Here is a 21,547-nt window from a genome sequence, read left to right as displayed (position 1 = left end):
GGGAGAGGGCAAATGACCTGGGCAGATCACATGATTTAAATCACTGCCTAGTTAGTCAGACATGACTTAAATGGCTTTGTCTGTACTCAGAGAACTTCTGTGCTTTGAATTCCTAGCTTTTTGTTTCAAAACAGAGAACAGGATAAAGATTCAGCTGTTGCTCTATTCCTAGTTAAGAGTTCCTGCGGGAGCTTTAAATTGTGATACGCTGAAGGACAGTGAAAAGTGTTCCAACAGCATCTGCAGGGAATAGCAAGTTGAACTTCATATTGAATGACATGCATGCTTCCTCCTGGAGTGGCTAACTTCTTGTAGCATATGAGGATGATGCTCATGGGGTTGCTGATGACAGTCATGGGGCTACAGACCTGGGAAGAGCCACAATGATGGCTTAATTTCAAAAAGAGGATGGTTTTTGGTAGGGCTGTGCAAAGCTTTGGGTGTTGATTTGATTCAGAGGAGATTCTGCCTGATTCAGTGGCTGAATCTCTTAATCCAAATTGAATTGGGACCAATTAAAAGGTCCGAATTGATTTGAAGCGCTCTGAATCTTAGGAAAAGATTCAGAGAGCTTCAATGATTCGGGCAGCCCCTGCCTGCTGAAGCAGGGAGCTGGACCTGGAGTCAGAGCTGGTAAGTAGGGGAGGGGGGAGGGAACCATGGTGGGACCCCTGCCAGGCCCCATCTCCTGCCTGCTCCCCCAGCTCTCACTGACCCCTGCCTGCTCCCCCAGTCCCCCCATGGCTGCCCCGCCTGCCCCAGCTCCAGGTGCTTTAAAAAAAAGCCCCACTCACCGTGTGCTGCCAGGTCGGGGGTGGAATTCCCACTGCCCCATGCTGCATGGGGAGCTCTGCACGAGCCCCCTGACCCGCCCTGCTCTCCCAGGCCCCGCCATGGCTGCCCCACTCACCGCAGCTCCAGCCCCTAAAGAAAAGAAAAACCCCAAGAAAAACCCCAGGACTCACTGCTCTTATAGTGGACTTGGGGCTTTGGGGGGCTCATGCAGAGCCCCCCATGTGGCAGGGGCAGTGGGGATTGCCCCCTGCTGGCAGGAATGGTGAGTTTAGGGTTTTTCTAGGTTTTTTTTTTCTTAAAGGGCCAGAGCTGGGGTGGGCAAGGCAGCCATGAGGGGGACTGGAGATTTGGGGGGAGGTTGGGGGGCTCGTGCAGAGCCCCCCATGTAGTGGGGGGCAGCGGGGATTGCGCCCCTGCCCAGCAGCACCCGTTAAGTCAGGGCTTTTTTTTTCAAAGTGACGGGAGCTGGGGCAGGCTGGGAGAGTGGGTGGGGTTTGTGGCCTGGATGATTTGGCTGAATTGATTTGGGACAGTGATTCAAATCACCAGATTGAATCACTGTCCCCCAAATCAGCCGAATCCAAAGTGAATACTAGCCACTTTGCACAGGCCTAGTTCTTGGTATCCTTGTTGTGAGCTAGACTTAACGGTTTAGTACCTCGGAGAGTGAGTTTGCTCACTGCAGGGGAAAAGCATCTCTTTGGAAGCTGGCTGTCCTGTGAATTTACAGATTAATTCAGCAGTAGGATATTGTGGAAACTGATAATTTAACCACGTTGAAAAAGGGATTGTACAAATTAATGCAGGATAAGTCTGTCAGTGGATGTTAAATATGATAGTTAGGAGCAACCTCAAAATTAGGACTTCACAGGCCTCTGTGTGCTGAAAGCTGTAGTGGGGAGGGACAGGGCAGGGAACAGAATCTGGGTATGCTCTACATAGCTACTCTTCCCTTTAGCATCCAGTCCCTGCCACTAGGGTGAATGGATCTGTGGCCTGGCCCAGTGTGCCATTTCTTACATCCTTTGTTTGAACTGAATAAAGCTCGTAGAGGTTGCTATCATCACAGAAGTGCTTGTAGCAATATACTGTTTGTAATCAAGGTGACTGTTGTGCTAGAGACAGTTGAGGAAGTTAAACTGTTGGGTTTCCTGAAATGTACAGGATTCCAGGAGTTTGGTATCAGAAAAACCGTGTCATTAAAATTAGTTTAAACTAGGCAAAATTCTCAGAAGTACTATAGAAATAATAATTGATCTGGAAATTTATGAATTAAACCTAAAGATGAGGTCTTTACACTTTTAATTTTTTGTGCTTTTATTTCAAACAGAACAAAACAAAACATTTTTCCATGCAGACTAGTGAGAGATTTTTATTTTGTTTTGCAGAAGAGCATTTATTTGACACTTTTTAGTAACATTTCAGACTTTTGTTTCTGCTTTTCATGAGATTTACCTTGCCCACAGATTTGCATACCTATTTTCACGTAGATCTCTCATTATGTACATCAGAAGTTATTTATAGAGAAACATCTGGCCAATATAATTCTGTTTACAATGACAAGAAAAAAGGAAACTTTATAACCTATATTTTAAAATGTAACTTAATTTGAAATAGTGTTTGTTCAATCTCAGCAATTTTTCACCATTTTAGATTAGTGCATCATGCTCATTAATGGGCAAGTAACTATTTTAGTAGAATGGAGTTACAACAGTGCCTTCAGGAATTTGACTTCTTTTCTTAATTTTCCTGTTGGGCTACCTGTTATATTTGTATAACTGTCCTTTAGTCAAACTTCTCATTTGTTGGTCTATAGATGATGCATCTTAGATACAAAAAAGGCACTTGCAGTTAAAATTCAGATGTGTTACCAGATAAAATGAAATTGCTTGCTTCATTCTGCTAGGAGAATTAGGAATTTTCAGTACTACTAGCTGCTTTTCAGTTACCTGTTTTAACACAGTATTTTATCTTTATGGACTAGACTCCTTTCAAAATTGGCTCAACCTTTTTCTTGCCAGTCATCACAGAAAAGGGTGGATTCATAGATTTTTTTTTTTGTGCCTAAGTTGGTGAATTTTTGTGAAAATTACTCAAGCTTTTTGTGTTCTCTAAAGGATTCAATAACTGAAAAATAATTATAAATCAGAATTAAACTCTGTGAATGAGGATTCATCCCTTAATATGTTCATTCATCCCTCCATCCTTGGCAAAATCTTTGAAAAAATTATCAAGGCTCACATTTGCGAGAGCCCGGCAGGACTCTGAGGGGGAACCAGCACAGGTTCGTAGCAGGCAGGTCGTGCCTGACTAATCTAGTCTCTTTTTATGACCAGGTTACGAAACGCCTGGACACAGGAGGAGGGGTGGATGTCGTATACTTAGACTTCAGGAAGGCCTTCGATACGGTATCCCACCCCGTACTGGTGAACAAGTTAAGAGGCTGTGACTTGGATGACTACACAGTCTGGTGGGGGGCGAATTGGCTAGAGGGTCGCACCCAGAGAATCGTGGTGGATGGGTCAATTTCAACCTGGAAGGGTGTGGGCAGTGGGGTCCCGCAGGGCTCGGTCCTTGGACTGATACTCTTTAACGTCTTCATCAGCGACTTGGACGAGGGAGTGAAATATACTCTGTCCAAGTTTGCGGATGACACAAAGCTGTGGGGAGAAGTGGACATGCCGGAGGGCAGGGAACAGCTGCAAGCAGACCTGGACAGGTTGGACAAGTGGGCAGAAAACAACAGAATGCAATTCAACAAGGAGAAATGCAAAGTGCTGCACCTAGGGAGGAAAAATGTCCAGCACACCTACAGCCTAGGGAATGACCTGCTGGGTGGCACGGAAACGGAAAGGGATCTTGGAGCCCTAGTGGACTCCAAGATGAACATGAGTTGGCAGTGTGACGAAGCCATCAGAAAAGCCAATGCCACTTTATCGTGCATCAGCAGATGCATGACGAATAGATCCAAGGAGGTGATACTTCCCCTCTATCGGGTGCTGGTCAGACCGCAGTTGGAGTACTGCGTGCAATTCTGGGCACCGCAATTCAAGAGGGATGCGGGTAACCTGGAGAGGGTCCAGAGAAGGGCCACTCGTATGGTTAAGGGCTTGCAGGCCAAGCTCTATGAGGAGAGACTGGGGCACCTGGACCTCTTCAGCCTCCGCAAGAGAAGGTTGAGAGGCGACCTTGTGGCTGCCTGTAAGTTCATCACGGGGGCACAGAAGGGAACTGGTGAGGTTTTATTCACCAAGGCGCCCCTGGGGGTTACAAGAAATAATGGCCACAAGCTAGCAGAGAGCAGATTTAGACTAGACATTAGGAAGAACTTCTTCACAGTTCAAGTGGCCAAGGTCTGGAACGGGCTCCCAAGGGAGGTGGTGCTCTCCCCTACCCTGGGGGTCTTCAAGAGGAGGTTAGATAAGCATCTAGCTAGGGTCATCTAGACCCAGCACTCTTTCCTGCCTATGCAGGGGGTCGGACTCGATGATCTATTGAGGTCCCTTCCGACCCTAACATCTATGAATCTGTGTTACTTCTTTTGTTTTAGCTATTTTCCATGAAAGCCAAAAGAAATCAGCCTGCTAAAGGGTAATTGGGAAAAGTTATTTTAATGTAATTATGGAATTTAGAGTAGTAAATATCTGGTCTGTGTGCATTTAAAATGTAGATATTTAATTGTCCCTCTTAACCTCTCTCCTTTAGTTGTGTTTTTTGCCCTTATATTCTGGTCTTGTATATGCTTAACTTTAGTTGCTGTTAGCTTAGGGAAAGGTGTTGCAGGACTCTGGGGCCTTTATAGGGTAAACGAGGGCTATCCAACTGGAAGCCCAGAAGGGGTTACAGCCTCTGGGCACTACGTCGGTACTATACCTCACACCACTCTGGAAGCTCCAGGCTCTCCTGTTCTTCCATTTTGGTTTCCTGGTGTGTGATGTGGGGGAAGGGGAGTACTGATAGTTCAGTGGGGGGTCTCACTCACTGTGTAAACCAGAGGCCCCCACAGTCTGTGCATGCGCAGCTCATGAGGTCCGTGGCGCCAATAAAGTTGGACAGTCCTGGTGTAAACTCTTCAGTGCAGGCAGGACTGCATTAGTTTTTGTGTGGTACCTTAGAAGTCAAGGCTTTGTAAGAAAGTTTTTTGAAGCATCTTCCATAGTTGCTTCATTATTAAAATCTGTTTAACACACAACCCTGAGGAAACAGCTCATTTTGTACCTAAGTCTTATAATGTACCTTAGGTGAACACCAATTTAAATTAAAACGATAACATTCCATTTTATTCACTTATTCAGCTACCATAGTTATCCATTTTTAGAGTAATCTTTTCTCAAAGTGGAATAATAATGGTTAATTTGTTTAACTTGGGAAATTTTTATACCTGGTTCAAAGATTTTATAGACTTTGATCATTGCTGATTAGCATCATTTTTATTGATGTATTATTTTTTCAGGATAAAGATGCCAGAATCAGCTTTCTCCAAAAGGCAATTGATGTTGTCATAATGGTAACAGGGGAGCCATTAGCAGTGAAACCAGTCCGTATTGTAGCTGGACATGAACCTGAAAAAACAAATGAATTTCTCCAAGCAATTGGAAAATGCTGTCTCAATAAGGTAGAACCTTACTTTTGACGCTTTACATCTGATTCCAATATTTTTAGTCCTGTATCTGGCCTTTTCAGATATTGCTATGTTTGATTTGTAGATATGACCAACTTCACTGGCACTTGCCCATGATTTATATGTATAGAGAGATGGCACAATTATTATATTAACTACAGTATAATTAAATTCAAATCCTGATCCTTAGCTTTTGTATTCACGATTCAGATCCTCAAGTCATGTACGCTTTGTATATATCATTATTACTTTTTACCCTTTTAGTTGAGCAGGGAATCCAATTCACTTTATTTACCACACAATTGCTATGTATTTTCACGTTGGAAGCTTTGGTATTTTAAATAGCCTTGAATGTAGGGCTACTTATTAAGTATTTATTATCCACTTATCTTGAGCTCCTCATCCATAAACAGCCTCCTTGATCATAGCCTCAGCCTTGTCAGTGATCTGATCAAGAGCAGAGACAGATTTAATGCTCTTCCAAAGACTTTCTCTTTCATAAAAAACACAAGTTCAAAACACTTGAGCTAATGATAGGTAAAGACTTTGTGAGGATATTACCATAAATTACTGTAATATTTGATGGTTGCACAAAAGAAGGATTTAGGTTGGCTTTGAGCAATAATCTGTTAGTTTTTAAGTTTACCCTACACCTGTTTAATAAAACAAGTATATTAGCAATTCATTAAAAAAATTAAAAAGCCTGAGATCAGGAAAAACAGTGTAGGAAATGAATGACCTACTGTTTCCTTCAGCATTTTGTGATAAGATCAAATATCCAGAAGGTCCTTTCAGCTGACTTGGATTGCCATAATTATCCTATTGATTTTTATTATTATTATGCAGAATATCTAATCTGGTCTGTCCTGTGAAGAGTCATCATCTTTATTTTAACTTGGGACTTTTAGTGTCGATCTCACCATGCTGCTTACCACTATTGGAGCATATGTCATTCACACTCAGATATTAATGGTTGAAAGTGAAAACCCACAAAAATCTATTCTCTGTTTGTACCCCCGGAGAGGATTGGAACAGCCACATACCTGATTCCACTTAGGGATGATTTCAGTTTTAATGTCTTTAAAGCTTATTCTTTTTCAGAAGATCAAGACTGAACTGAAAAATTCCTAAGGGAATGGGAACCATTGTATACTAAAAATTTATTTTATAGTACTTGATCACTATTGTGAACAATATAGGTTTCAGTGTACATCTAACTTTCACCACCACCGTCACCACCTGATTAAAAAAAAAGTTTGGTTAATAGAGCATGTTTAATTAATACAGCATGGCTTTTAAGGTGAAGGTGTAATAGATGCTTGAAGACATTCTTAACATGATCCCTGATGCCTGTTGGAAGTGCGCCTCAACATAGGTTTCCTTGCATTCTTGCATTGTCTTCTTAAAAAGAAAATCCACTCACTAAAATGAAGAAACAAGACAGTGTATGTTAATAGAGCTTAATGTAGTTAAGCACATTTAACCAGTCAAAACTGTCATAAATTCATGTAATCTTTTCAAGTCAAAAGTAAGATGATGTCATGAAAACTGCTAGAATTAGGAAAATATAGAGAAACGTGCAAGAAAGCACTTAATAACATTTAAATGAAAGAAATAGATGGAAACTTCTGACTTCTTTAAAGCCATCATGTAGACCAGTGGTTCTCAACCTTTTTTGTACCAGGACCCATTTGTAAACATTATTGATGGCCAAACCTGGCCCAGGAAATAATTTAAGTAGAAAACACCCTTCTGGCCCTGCTGGTGCCCCCCCCCCCCCCCCCCCCCCCCCCCCCGATCCTCTGCCCCTCACCCCCAGCCTCCCAGTGTGGGGGACAGGAGGTGGGTGCTTGTGGGGTGTGGGGTGGGGCATGTGTCCCCCCCACCCCATATTTGTTCACCCAAAGAGGACATGGGGTTGCAGTCTGACCAGATTGGCATGGGCAGGAGCCACTTCTGCAGCCCAGTTGGAGGGACCTGGTGTGGGAGGATGGAGTATAACAGCAACACTCATTACTGCCACTGCTACCACCACTGAGACCCCTACACCAGGGCAGCACAAGCAGCACGAGAAGTAACAGATGGATGGGAGGGGCCACGCTGCCCTCCCATCCTCCTGCTGCTAGCCACTCATGCACTGGGTTGTCGCTCTACCCCTCCACTACAACCCAGCCACTGCTACTGCTGTCAAGCTGCCCACACTGCCTGCCATCCCATCTTCCCTCTGGGGTCGAGCCATGTCCTGAGAGGAGCGGCAGTAGTGTCTGGGCTATGGTGGTGGGGTAGGGGGTGAGCAGCAGGTGGCGGGAGGAGTTGAAGGTGTCACAACCCAAAGTTGAGATTTTTTGTTTGTGTGAGCTTCGGCACTGCTAAATTATTTTCCCGCTAAATTTCAGCTTCTTTGCACGGTGGAGTTTTCTGCTGCAGAAGAGAACCCCGGTGCAACGGAGAATTTCCCGCCAATTTGAAGCTTTCTTTGCATGGTGCATTTCTTTTGCATCTAAAAAATGCTTGGTGCAAGGAGTTCCCGCCATTTGTATGAGAATTCGTGCCACATTATTGGCCGGTTCTAACATATGCACACATGGCGGCTAGCGATTGGCTTGCTAGCCGTATAAAGAGCTTGGGTGGTTTCCACCCAAGTTGGAGAGAAATCGGAGTGAGAGAGAGAAAGAAAACCTTCACCTTGCGTGAAGATCTCCAAGCGCTGCGGATCCTTACGGACCCAACGCATTTCTTAAAAGGCAACAGAGGCCTGAACAGCCTCTGGCCTCTCCCCGTCGCCGATAGATTCCTAGACGTATCCCTTCCTGTACGAGAAACTACTGAACCCACGGAGCTTCAACAACTCCGGGGGAAAGAACGAATTTGTCGTAGTCCTCTAACGAGGATTTAAGCGGAGCTGTACCTGGAAGACTGTCCAGCCTACACCACGACCATCTTTGGTGTAAGTAAACAATCTTTAAATCAACCACTACGCGTCCGTAACTAATTCTAGCTCGCCTCCGGTCTTCTCTGACCCCGCGTGCCTGGGCTGCTGGCCACGGCCCGTGTGCACAAAAGGGCCCGGATCGCCCCCGGCCCGCACAGAAGGAACTGCTCTCCTCCGCTCCCATCCATTACTCCTAGTGTTGCTGGTGGCATGGCTGTCACAGGTGTCCAAGTGGTGGCGGGAGCAATGAGTCTTACCTCCCCATTTGTCCTCCCATAATGGGTCCTGCCCGCTGGGCAGTGGAGGTGATTCTTGCCTGTGCTGGTCTGGCCAGTGCAGCCCTGTGCTTGCTGTGGCCACACACATCTTAGGGGCAGCGTGCCCCCCTGTGCTCCCCTGACATGTTGCCTGTGCCCCCACCTACCACATAGACCTATCTGTGGGGAGCTGCAGGACCAGCTTCCCATACTGCCTGGCTGCTGCATGCATGTCTGCACCACATGCATGTGGTGCCTCCTGCCTGATCATCTTCCTCCCATTCCCCCCAGCCCCAAGCAGTCCCTTGCCAGCCTGCAAAGGGAAACCTGTGGTTTCCCGTGTTTTTCTCCTTTAAAGGAGAATCCATTTTTAAAGTTTGTTTGTGACCCTTTCATATATTCTTGCAACCCACAGGTTGAGAAACAGGTTGGTGCAGACTATTGTCTTTAATTTGACTAGTTTTTTTACATCTCCACTTGTAGTTATCCAGTGATGATGCTGTGAAAAGGGTCCTTGCTGGGGAGAAAGCTGATATCAAGGGGAAAACTCCATCTTCTTCTAAATTTCAAGACAAAGAAAATAGAGAATCCAGGGCAGAAGAACAAAAAAGCCATAAAGATAAAGAGGTGGATTTTGCATCCTTTTTTGGGGGAAAATTACTATACTTTTTTAGATTTCCATTCTTGGATAGAAAATACTGTATAATAGTATACCTGCCTCAGAACTTTAGTTGTAATCATATTTTTAACTCTCTGTTTTTAGAGCAGAGGCGACTCTGAAATAAAAGACAGAAGCACAAGCAGAGAGCGAAAACCTAGAGAAGAACTGAAAGATGGAGAGAGCAGGCAAAGGGAAAAGGAAAGTGACAAGCATAAAGATAATGACAGACGCGCAGGCCTGGAAAGGGACAATATTAAGGAGGGTGAAAAACATGAGAGAGACGCACACAAAAACAGAACAGCTAAGCAAGGAAGAGAAACAGAAAAAAGTAGAGACAAAGAAAAAGGCAACACTGAACGAGAGAAAGACCTGGACCATGATAAAGGACGGGAGAGAGACAGAAAAAATGATGGAGGACGAGAAAAGGACAGAACGAAGGTCAGGGATAAAGGCCGTGAGAAAGGTCTGAACAGGGAAAAAGACAGGGAAAAACAAGAACGTGGCAAAGATGGGGAACGTTCAAGAGAACAAGGAAAAGATAAAGCAGAAAAAAAGGTAAAGCAAATCTTATTTGGGGGAAGAAACATATGGTTTTCTCAGCTTTATTGTGTGGGTATTGAATCTATAGTAAGTTTGCATGTAACATCATGTAATAACTTAACCACAAGCAAGTTCATTTGCTTTCAAAGGCAATATTTTTCACTAAACAAAAAGTTCACTATAGAATTGGCTTGCTCTTTTAAATAATGAATAAAAGAGGCTGTTCCTTCAAAGCCTCCTCTCCCTCTCACTTTATTTGTCCCGGTTAGCACTGATCAGGATTGAATGTGCATGTGCAAACACTGTTTCCATACTTCAGCTACAGGATAACATTTAAAAGGAGGTATACCAGTCTCTTCAGAGCCATTAAAAATGACTCCTGATGAGGAGAACTTTGGAAAATAAAACCTAGAAGGTGCCAGGACACTTTGCATTTCAGTTGCAGGCTTATGTGTTCTACTTAAAGATCCTGGGCTTTTGGTTTCTGTAAGTAACTATGCAACCAGCCTCCTCCCTACAAGCAAAAGTCAGCCATTAAAAATGTTGAATTATACCCAGTCTTTGTGGACATAATCTTGTCTAAGTAAGACAAATAGTTTGGCAACAGCATGATATGTAAAAGAAAGGAAAGTTGTGGTAGTCATGTTACAAAAACGGAGTAGGGGGAAGGACTCTAGAGCTTTCCTCTATAATAAATGAGGAGTGGACAGTATGTGGAGTGTCCTGAGAACATCATCCTGGAAGACAGCTTTTCCGATGAGATCTGCTGTGTTTGATAATGTATACTTTTTAACTTTTTCTACCTGAGACTCTAAATTAGGGGACATCAGGGACATCTAAAGTATGAGAACAGGTTAACATTGTTTTGTGTGAGAAAACAAATTTATAGACCTGTCCCCCAATCTAGAGTCTTCTTTTTCTCACTGAAATTTGTTCAAAAAAGACATTATCTATTATTGGGTTTTACGTGTTCAGTTTATCAGTGGAAACATCCTTTGATGTTTGGTGCCATCTGGGTTTTTATACAGGCACTGCACTGTAGGAAAACCTTATTGGAGTGCTCCTGTTTGCTTGGAAGGATTCGCCTTATGTCAGTAATGACTGTAGGTAGGGCCCTACCGAATTCATGGTGGGAGTAGGCTTCTCTTTAATCTTGCATGTTCCCCTGTGTGCCCCTCTGCCACTGATTGGTGAAGGGGTCTCACTTGCGGCTTGCTCTTGATCGGCGGGGAGGCGCCATTTTTACCGCCCACCACTGATTGACTGAGGGGCCCTGGCAGCTCCGCTGCTTGCTGCTGACCAGCAGGGAGGCAAAAATTATACCATGTTGCTGCAACAGCATTAAAAATGGACCCACCTGAAGGGATACGAAGGGCTGCCCTAAAGAGGGACAGAGTGTGGGGAGACGGACTTTGACCCAGCAGGAACACCATTTGCCCTGATGGTGAGTGAAGCTGCTTTGGAGGCAGCCCTCTTTGTAGTGGGAGGAGTGATGTATAACCCCAGCAAGGTTTGAATGAGAGTGATGTTAGCAAAAGCCCAGGAAGAGCCCTGGCAGTTTTTCCTGGGGGAAGAACAAAGGGGAAGAGAGAGAGGCTGGAGGTCAGGGAAAGGACCTCATCATGGCTATGCCCTGGCAGAGCTCTGGAGAGGTAGCGTGGAGAGGCTGCACTGGGGAGAAACAGGGCTTGCTTTCTCTCTCTTGCCCCCCTTGGAGTCCTTCCAGGGTAGACACAAAAGAGCTGCCTGTGAGGAGACCCTGCTGCAAACCCTGTGTGGCTGGGGACCGTAGGGGAGGACCCACCGCCTGCTGCACTGAGACCCCTGGAGCTTGTGAGAGAGATGCAAGCAGCAGGGACTGCCCCTGGCTTCTATGCCAGGGACACAGATGCAGTCCTGCTCTCTGAGACACCCAGCCAGGGGCAGTGTACACAGTTACCCTGGAGCATATAAGATAGAGACTGAGTGTGTAAATAAGTTCCTGATAGTTTATTAGTTGGTGCATCAGTTTAGTTATTTATGGTTCCTTATTGATGGTGGGTAATTTGTATACCTTCCCCTAGTGTAATGTGCATCTAAGAGTCATTAACCCTTAAGCCACCATCACCAGGTTATGCTGTGTAACACTTGTTTTATTACATAAATTGTATATTATCTTGGAAAGAAATTCTGTAAATAATTTTACAGCAGTCTGCAAGGTTGTTTTGATTGTAAAGGGAGGCTCTTCACTCAGGGACTTTGCAGCACTTACCCAGGGACCTGAGCAGGGCTACCAGCTACCCCAGGATCCCGCTATTCAGGTGAGGGTGTGGGTAGCGTTGTGCCCAGGGTTACAGTGTGGGGGCTCATCTGGGATCTCCTGGTGGTATACCACGCTTAATAGGTGCCACATGCCCGTAACGGAGTATCTCCCCCACCTTGCAGCGGGCTTGTGATTCTCCCCCCACCCCCCCTCCTCTCAGAAGAGGAGAAAGCAGAGGTGGTTGCTGGAGAGTCTCTGAGATCCAGCTTTTGAGGTGGTTCAAATGATTAAGCAGGAGAACTCCAATGCATCAGTTCTTCAGTGTCTTGAACTTCTGTCTAGCATCTTTGGGAAATCAGTGCAAACTGAGGCTTTGTTTCTGGAATTTAACAGAACATACCAACTCAAAGGGGGAGACAGCCTCAGTCTACATCCTGCGGTTAGAGAAAGTATAACAGCAGCTAGTGGCCCAAGGAGGACTCACTCTGGAGATGGCTGGCAAAGCTTGCTTACAGCAGCTCTGGGTAGGGATACTTTATGATGAGCAACTGGTGAGGGATCTCAACCTCACTAGGAGAAGAGAGGATCCCCCTACGTTTGGGTAGTTGCTTTGGGAAATGAGGGAGGCTGAAAGCCTACAAGCTGTAAAGGCATCCATCAAAGCTCGGGGGTTTGGCCATGGCTCCATGCCCACCACAACAGTTGCTTGTTGAGAAGCCGATGGCACTTGACTTTGACGACGATGTTCCAGAGCCACTAGCCATACTGCACCAGTGAACCCAGGTGAAGCGAGGAAGTCAGCCCGGGGCCTCCCAAGGCTCCCCAGCTATCAGGTTGCAATGACTCAGCCAGCCTCTGGGGACGGCAACATTTTGTTCACACAATCAATTTAGTATCAGCCTCTTGAAGGCTCAGATCAAGTGTAGTACCAGGCTTAGTTGGCTAACGTTGTATTTTCTGTAACCTAGTTGCATTCCCCTCCCCATCTCTCTTATGTTAGTCCCTTGCTTGGGCGATATGTATTTCCCTACTGGCTTTTGTCATCTTTGTGGATTCACAGTGCTAAACATCTACTAATAAAATTCAATCTGTTCTTATCAGTTTAATCAATTTTGTTATTTATTGGTTCCTTATTGATGGTGGGTAATTTGTATACTTTCCCCTGGCATAATGTGCATCTAAGAATCATTAACCCTGAAGCCACCTTTGCCAGGTTATGCCGTGTAACACTTGTATTATATTAGTTATATGTTATCTTGTAAATACATTCTGTAAATAGTTTTATAATGGTCTGCAAGGTTGTTGTGATTGTAAGGGGAAGCTCTCTGCTTGGGGACTCTGCAGCAGTTACCCAGGGAGCTGAGCAGGGTCACTGGCTCCTGTGTATCCTAGGATCCCACTATTCAGGTGAGGGTGCGGGTAGTGTTGTGCCCAGGGTTACAATTAAAACCACAGTTTCACTTCCCTGCTGATCAGGAGTGAGCCACAAGCAGGGCCTCTCCACAATCAGTAGCAGGGAGGCTGCTGCAGAATTTAAAGAATCTTTAATTCTCTGGGGGAACCTGCAAGATTTAAAGAAGCTGCACCTCAGCCTACTTCCACCATGAATTCAGTAGGGCCCTATCTATAGGATGTCAGCTGAAAAAAGAGAGAGGGAAAAAAAACCCTAATTTTATCACCCTCAGAATTGTATTTAGTTTCTTTAACCCAAATGCAGGTCATTCAGTATATTCTTAAGTATTACAGTGGTTGGATATAAATTATTTGTCTCATTTTAGTCCACAGAATCAGAGGAAACTAGAGCAAGGAAAACTAAAGACACCAAGAATGAACCAAACAATGAGGTTAGTATTGCAGAAGACATTTTAAAGGTAGATATCTAAGTATTGCCTTTTTAGAATGTATTAAGTTAGGCTGGGTTTTGGTGAGTCTTTCATACATGAGGATTACTATAATTCAGAAAAAAACATGCTTAAATTGAATGAAAGTGCTTACAAGATTCCAAAGTCTTCATGCTGAAGTGCTGTCAGCTTAAATCATATGACACATTTCTTATATGACTAATAATAGTCATCCTATTTAAGCTATTCATTCATTCTTAAATTTTCTCTGTGCTGGGATGATAAAAATCAATGAGCCTCACTTTTTAGTTTTAAGTTCTGCAATATTTGGGTTTGGACACTTTAAGGGAAATTTATTTGTATAGAAACTGTTGTTAGATATGTTTTGGAACCTTTATTTCTTCTAGGTTTTATAACCTCTTTTATTACAAAAATGTTTTTACAGGTACTATGTTGTTTTATTACAAAATGTTAATTTAGTAATGCAAGTCATCTTAGAGGGCTGACTCATTGGATTTGAATAGAAAGGAAGGAGGGTATGATGTCAACCAGTTGGTTGCCACTGAACGAACAGTAGCTGCAGGTCTTCTCTTGCTACTAGTGAAGCATCTTGTCTACATCTGTCTCCTGTTGACTGAAGACAATTCTGGGAGTGGCTGGTCTACCCAGCTACTTCTTTAGAGATGGAGACTTTTAAATTATGATAAAGCACTAAAAATTAGAAAAAAATAAAACTAGTCAATCCCAAGTCTACCAGTAGTCCTGTAGGAAGTCTGTGGACTCCTGACATCATCATGTCTTCTATTTTGGATGACAGATTTTATAGTCATTCTTTGACTAAAATCCAGCCAAACTTTTCAAAATATTGGCACTTGGAATGAGAGCTTATAAACTACTTTTAAGCCAGAAGCAATTTTTTATTGCCAAGTTAAACTTCCTGCAAATTGGGATTTCTAATGGAAATTCTTAGGTTGATTCCAAACTATAGCAATGCTCTTGGGCATCACAATAATATACTAGTGTAATAAAGTTCCATTTCCTTTCTTAAGTGCTTTTTGGAATTATTCCAGGGAATTTTGGTTTATTACTTTAAATTTAGATGGCATGCTTTTCCTTCTCTTACTAACATAATAGAAGACACTGCTTAGCCTACAGGTGATGAAAACATGCACTATAGATCTATGTAGAAAAAATGGCCGCCTCTTTAGCAGTATAGAAAGAGAGTAGAATTAAAATGTTCTCAGTGAATCCTTGGACATGGAGAATTAAGATTATCACCCAAAGTGATTTAACATATTTCCAAAACAAAATTATTGAGAAATTGATCTTAATGAACTGGGGCTGATCATCCTATCATTGCAGTAGTTTCACACCAGTATAAATGCCTTGATTTCCATGGAGTTACTTGTGTTTTAGAACTGGCCTAACTACATTGAAGTCACTTCATTGCAGCTGTAAAACAGGTGTAGTAATAACGGAAAACTGGGCCAAAAAACAGTTACATAAGTATACGTATAAAGATTTTAATAGCATTATTTCATTAGTTTTACTGCATAGTTTCTTTAATATCTTTTGAACTTTAACTTTCTTAAAAAATTCAATCCATGGTTTATCAAGCATTTTGAAACAATTCTTTAGATATTTAATCATTTGAATTGTGCTGTAGTGCAAGATTAGCTTTATGTAGATCAGTCTTCACTTGTTATGACACATGGCTATAACTGATTATAATGTAATGAAGTAAGTCCTAAATCATGTTGTGTCAATGATTTTATTTGGACAATGGATATTTTTATTTAAAAATAAAATAAGTTGCCTTGCTTCCTAGTTTGAAATACCACATTATGGAAACAATAACTTAACATTCCTAAGCATTACTGCTTTTGACTCTGTTGTATAATTAGAACCCAAGCCTGCTTCTTGTGTATCTCTATATTACACATAAAAGTACATTTAAAGGACTTTAAGGGCGCAAAGTAAAGCGCTCATAAGTTAAGAAATGCCAGACATAGGGTTGTATATAGTTTTATTGTGATAATCTTTAATGATGAGCTAATATGCTATTTATGTCCACAGAATTTTTGTCTTTCTTAATGCACGTGGGCACTTCTGTGGCATTCATCCCTGTGGTATCTGAGTACTTAAAAAATGTTCATTACACTACCAGATATTTAGCAAAATGCATCTCATCTGTCTGTGTAACTGCTTCACAATAAACAACAACCTACTTCTTGTTGGCATCCTTATTGTACAGTTAGGGAGCTAAGGAACAAAGGCTTTCTAAGAACCCTTAATTTGGGGTTTTCAGTAAGTCGGGACTAACTTTTTTCCGAATACTCAGTACAATAATAACGCTTTATTGAAGCAGTATCCATTTCTTTTTGTTGCAGTTGTGAGTGCTCAGCACATCTACAAACCAAATCATTTATCTCATGTTTGTTCTTCAGGAAGTGAGGAGCATACAGTTTGTGGCTATATTTGGAAAAAATTAAACCAACTTTCCTAGTATCCTTAGAATTTCTCCAAAGTAGAATTCAGCTGCCTTTAACCCTGACACTCCCCTTAATTTTCCTGTAATCCTCATTCTCATACATTATACATCTTTCAACTTGTGCAGTGATGAAGCAAGGGATTGATGGAGAACAGCCTCCTTGACTACACAAACCTTATAGATTCTCAGAGTAGATTCATCTCTTGTGCGAAATGGAGCAGGGGCCACAAGGAAACAATAGTATATAATCATGTTATTAAAGACTGTGTTTTAAAATGTGTATGTACATGAGGACCACATTAAGGTTGCAAAGGCAGCCTTACTTCTGGTATTTCCTAACTTTTGAGGACTTCACTTTGCAGCCTTATTGTTCTTAATGTTTTGTATGAAATTTGTATGTTTTTAAAGACGCAAACTTTACCGTGTGGCAGAATAGACACCCACATGGTTCATCGCCAAAGATAGAATCTTCAGGTCCACCACATAGACTTCTGCCACTTGAGCAAAAGAAGTTACTGATTGCAGAAGTAGGTTGTTCCTTGCTGTGGACCAGTTACATAGGCACATGAGGTGTGCAGATGTTTCCTGACAGCAGAACAAGAGTGACACTTAAGAATTTGGGGGTCTGTTGCATACTCTGGAATGAATTTTGCTCTAGTGGTCACACAACCTTCTGTCTATTTCTCTCTCTTTCTCTTTCTGTAAATTTTGACCTCCTCTGCCCTGTCCCTCCAGTTCTGTTCCTGTCCTTCTCCCCATCCTGTTTTTTATCTAGGTTTGGCTTCTACACCTGGCACGTACTCCTCATGCTTCTTGTCCATGTCTCTTTGCTCACCAATCCATGTCTCTCTCTCCCTTCTTTCTCCAGACACTAGGTTTTTTGTCCCAGTCTAATTTTCTTTATTGAGGGTCTGGAACTTGCCTCTGCTGGGTTTGTGTGGCAGTTTCCTATTATACATATTCTGGGTGTCAGCAGGTGGGCAGTGAGAGCACTGGTGAGAGCGAGAGGCCCCCTTCTCTCATTTGTGATGCCTGGAGAGTTTCAAGTTGAATGTCTTGTATATTGCAGTCCTCTGGAAAACTGTGTTTAGAAATATCTTAACTATTTAAATATACAGTAAAGCTTTCACTTAGACCTCAACTGTTTAAGATCTGAGTTCTAGGCAAGATTCTATTTGTGCTCTTTCCTTCCTTAAAAGCATAATATTTTTCTTGCTATTTATTCTCAAAACTCAGTGGTGATGCGTACAGGGTGCATTGGGGGGCATGTGCACCCCCTGAGAGTGCTGGTGCACCCCCAGACAGGCCGTGCTCCCCACTTAGGCAATGGGCATGGTGGGCAGACAGGAGCACCGGTGTCCCCCCTGTGAGTGTCGGCTGGGGAGTGGGAGCGCCAAATAAAGCGTTTTGGCCACTTCCGGGAGCGCCATGGCTGCTTCCTGGTTGGTGCAATCAGCTGTGGGGGGACCCCTCCCCCCCAGTTGGCGAGATTGGCCATGGGGGACCCCCTCCCAGTTGCTGACTTGTCAATGGGGTGGGTCACATGCCCCCCTGACTAAAGTGGCACCAGTCGCCCATGTCAAAACTGATGAGAAAATACCCACAAACTTTAACAGGTTAAATTCCCCCCATTTGACATTGCTTGTGTGTTGGTACTAGACAAACCCTGTCTGTCATCCAGCTAATGGTGGTGATGGCTTGGGTATCTATAATTAATTTTCCAAAATTAAAGAGAATCTCAGTGGGAGCTAAAAGAAAACATTTGGATAATACACAGTAGATGATCTTAGACATGTATCAGAAAAATAACATCTTAATTGGGAGCAGGTTATTTATTGCTTTTAGAGAGATGGATAGCTGTGTTTGTGTGAAGTCAGTCAGAAGGTAGGGCATGGTGCCACTTTAGAGATTAACTGCTTTTCCTTGATACCTAATAATTTATATTCTCTGAGGTGCCACCCTGCCCTGCTTTCTGCATCACTTTGTGATCAGAGGAAGTGAAATTATACTTTTTTGTTTTTTATTTTCCTTGGTCCAGTTTTACTAAGTAGATTTATTTTAAAAAAGATGTATCCATTGCATAACTGCTTCTCTTCTAAACAATAAAAGTAACTTTGTTTGTCAAAGGTTTTTGACAGAAAGGAGATCCAGGATTTAGGTGGACCTTCTGAAACATATGGTGCTGTTTATATGAATGTGGCTAAAGAAGTTGGATAGGCATGTTGGTTTACCCCTAAGGCAAAACACATTGAAAAAGTATGTTCTAGTTTGCAGATGGCCATTGTAACTTTTGGCTGAAGCCCTTTCTAATATCCTGTCACTTTTGTCCACATCTGTGGTGACTTTTGTTATTGCCATACAAGCTGTATTGCTCTGGAACTAGTCATTGGAATCATCTGCTAAGTTGCATCTAATGAACTTCTTTCAAAGGAAAATTTCTATTAGAAATGACTTGAGTATCTAATAAAATGATTTACTAGATCAAAGAAAAGTTAGCTACCCTGAGAGAAACAAAGACAGTAGTTGCATAGAGCTGTTTTTTGGAGGTTTTCATAAGTATTTATGTTTTGTATGATTCTGGTATCAGTTATTCACAATCATTTCATATAATTGAGGTTAAACATTAACATTTCTAATTTACCTGTCAACATTTTCTAAACCATAGGAAATTCCTTTTTGTCTGCTGGGAGCTAGGTGGCATTAACTAAAGTAGGCAGATACCACATTTCAGCCTACTGACTTCAGTTTATCAGGAGGTAATAAGATATTGATATTTTCTAAATAAGCTATACAAATTAAACACATAGTTGTACGGGCCTTGATGATTGTTGATCTTTCTTGGTTGTTGTTATGCATTTCAAATGACGTTTCTTTCAGGTTTGAGAGGGAGAGAAAGATCCAGGGAATTCTTCAACTGTTCCAAGAAAGCGTGTTAGAAATTAATTGGGTTTTGTTTGCACAATAGTGGTACAGCCGTTTGAATAATGTGCTGAATAGCTTACAGTGATACACAGACAGAGTGAGAGCTATTATATAATTTACAAACAAATTACAGTGATATGGTTGTGTTAGCATATCAAAGCATCCAGTAAGATTCCAAAGCAATGAGTGAATTTGAATTAATCCCAAGAATAGGAATTCCAAAGATACATTTTAATGTAATATCAGGCCATCAGTGGCAGTGGATTTATAAAGGGGAAAAGCTTACAGCTGATATCCTTTAAAAACAAGTAAGTTGTTTGTCTTCTCTTGAGTGGAGACCTTTTTCCCCTCTGGTAGCTAATGATTCCTAGAATTGTATAAGTAGTCTGCTAGTGGGTGTTGGTTCAGTTTATATCTTCATAGTGGCTCCAAATACTTTGGTTACCAGCCATTTTAGGTATGACCCTAGACTATATATAAATCAATAAATAAATTTAGAAAGGCCAAAGCTACCATGGAGCTAAGGATGGCATCCCAAGTTAAGGATAACAAAAACTTGTTTTTCAGATATATAGGGAGTAAAAGGAAGACCCAGGGCAGTATAGGACCACTACTGAATGGGCAAAAGCAATTGGTGACAGACAGGGGAGACAAGGCTGAAATCCTCAATGAGATCTTTGCCTCCGTGTTCCTAAATGAGGGGCAAGACAAGTCTCACCGTGGGATTGTAGAGAGACAACAGCAGGGCGCCAGACTACCAAGGGTTGACCCTGAGATACTGCAGAGTCACTTGAAAGAACTGGATGCGTTTAAGTCGGCAGGCCCGGATGAGCTCCATCTGAGGGTACTGAAGGCACTGGCTGATGTCATTGCACAGCCACTGGCAAGAATATTTGAACACTCGTGGTGCACAGGCCAGGTCCCGGAGGACTGGAAAAGGGCCAATGTGGTCCCTGTTTTCAGGAAGGGGAGGAAGGAGGAACCAGGCAACTATAGGCCAGTCAGTCTCACCTCCATCCTTGGCAAAGTCTTTGAAAAGATTATTAAGGCTCATATATGTGAGAGCCCAGCAGGAAAAATTATGCTGAGGGGAAACCAGCATGTGTTCGTAGCAGGTAGATCATGCCTGACCAATCTAGTCTCTTTTTATGACCAGGTTACAAAACGCCTGGATGCAGAAGTAGGGGTAGATATTGTTTCCTTAGACTTCAGGAAGGCCTTCAGTACGGTATCCCGCCCCATACTGGTGAACAAGTTAAGAGGCTGTGACTTGAATGATTACACAGTCTGGTGGGTGGCAAATTGGCTAGAGGGTCGAACCCAGAGAGTCGTAGTGGATGGGTCGGTATCCACCTGGAAGGACGTGGGCAGTGGGGTCCCGCAGGGCTCGGTCCTTGGACCGATACTCTTCAATGTCTTCATCAGTGACTTGGACGAGGGAGCGAAGTGTACTCTGTCCAAGTTTGCGAATGATACAAAACTGTGGGGAGAAGTGGACACACCGGAGGGCAGGGAACAGCTAGAGGCAGACCTGGACAGGTTGGACAAATGGGCAGAAAACAATAGAATGCAGTTTAACAAGGAGAAATGCAAAGTGCTGCACCTAGGGAGGAAAAATGTCCAGCACACCTACTGCCTAGGAAATGACCTGCTTGGTAGCACGGAAGCGGAAAGGGATTCCTAGTGGACTCCAAGATGAATATGAGTCGTCAGTGTGATGAAGTCATCAGAAAAGCTAACTGCACTTTATCATGCATCAGCAGGTGCATGACAAACAGAACCAAGGAAGTGATACTTCCCCTCTGTCGGGCTCTGGTCAGACCGCAGTTGGAATACTGCATGCAGTTTTGGGCGCCACACTTCAAGAGCGATGCGGATAACCTGGAGAGGGTCCAGAGAAGGGCCACTCATATGGTTAAGGGCTTGCAGGCCAAGCCCTATAAGGAGAGACTGGGGCACCTGGACCTCTTCAGCCGCCGCAAGAGAAGGTTGAGAGGCGACCTTGTGGCTGCCTATAAATTCATCATGGGGGCGCAGAAGGGAATTAGTGAGGCTCTGCTCACCAAGGCGCCCCTGGGGGTCACAAGAAATAATGGCCATAAACTTGCAGAAAGCAGATTTAGACTGGATGTTAGGAGGAACTTCTTTACAGTTAGAGTGACCAAAATCTAGAATGGGCTGCCAAGGGAGGTGGTGCTCTCCCCTACCCTGGGGGTCTTCAAGAGGAGGTTAGATAGGCATCTGG

General features: G+C 43.2%; 1 protein-coding gene across 6 annotated transcripts in view; it reads left to right on the top strand.

Annotated features, from left to right (window-relative positions):
* Positions 1–21,547, top strand: part of TRAF3IP1 (TRAF3 interacting protein 1) — an 81,146-nt gene that overhangs the window by 16,175 nt on the left and 43,424 nt on the right. For all 6 annotated transcript variants that reach the window (XM_059727160.1, XM_059727157.1, XM_059727159.1 and 3 more), the window contains exons 3-6: positions 5,249–5,410; positions 9,089–9,232; positions 9,369–9,821; positions 13,827–13,892. In XM_059727160.1, coding sequence (XP_059583143.1) covers positions 5,300–5,410; positions 9,089–9,232; positions 9,369–9,821; positions 13,827–13,892 — 774 coding nt within the window. In that variant the 5' untranslated portion in view covers positions 5,249–5,299. The remainder of the gene's footprint in view (positions 1–5,248; positions 5,411–9,088; positions 9,233–9,368; positions 9,822–13,826; positions 13,893–21,547) is intronic.

This window comes from Alligator mississippiensis, chromosome 4 (genome assembly GCF_030867095.1).
Source record: "Alligator mississippiensis isolate rAllMis1 chromosome 4, rAllMis1, whole genome shotgun sequence".
Lineage (NCBI taxonomy): Eukaryota > Metazoa > Chordata > Crocodylia > Alligatoridae > Alligator > Alligator mississippiensis.
The sequence above is the reverse complement of the archived record's forward strand: the minus strand, read 5'-3'. Positions and strand labels throughout refer to the sequence as shown.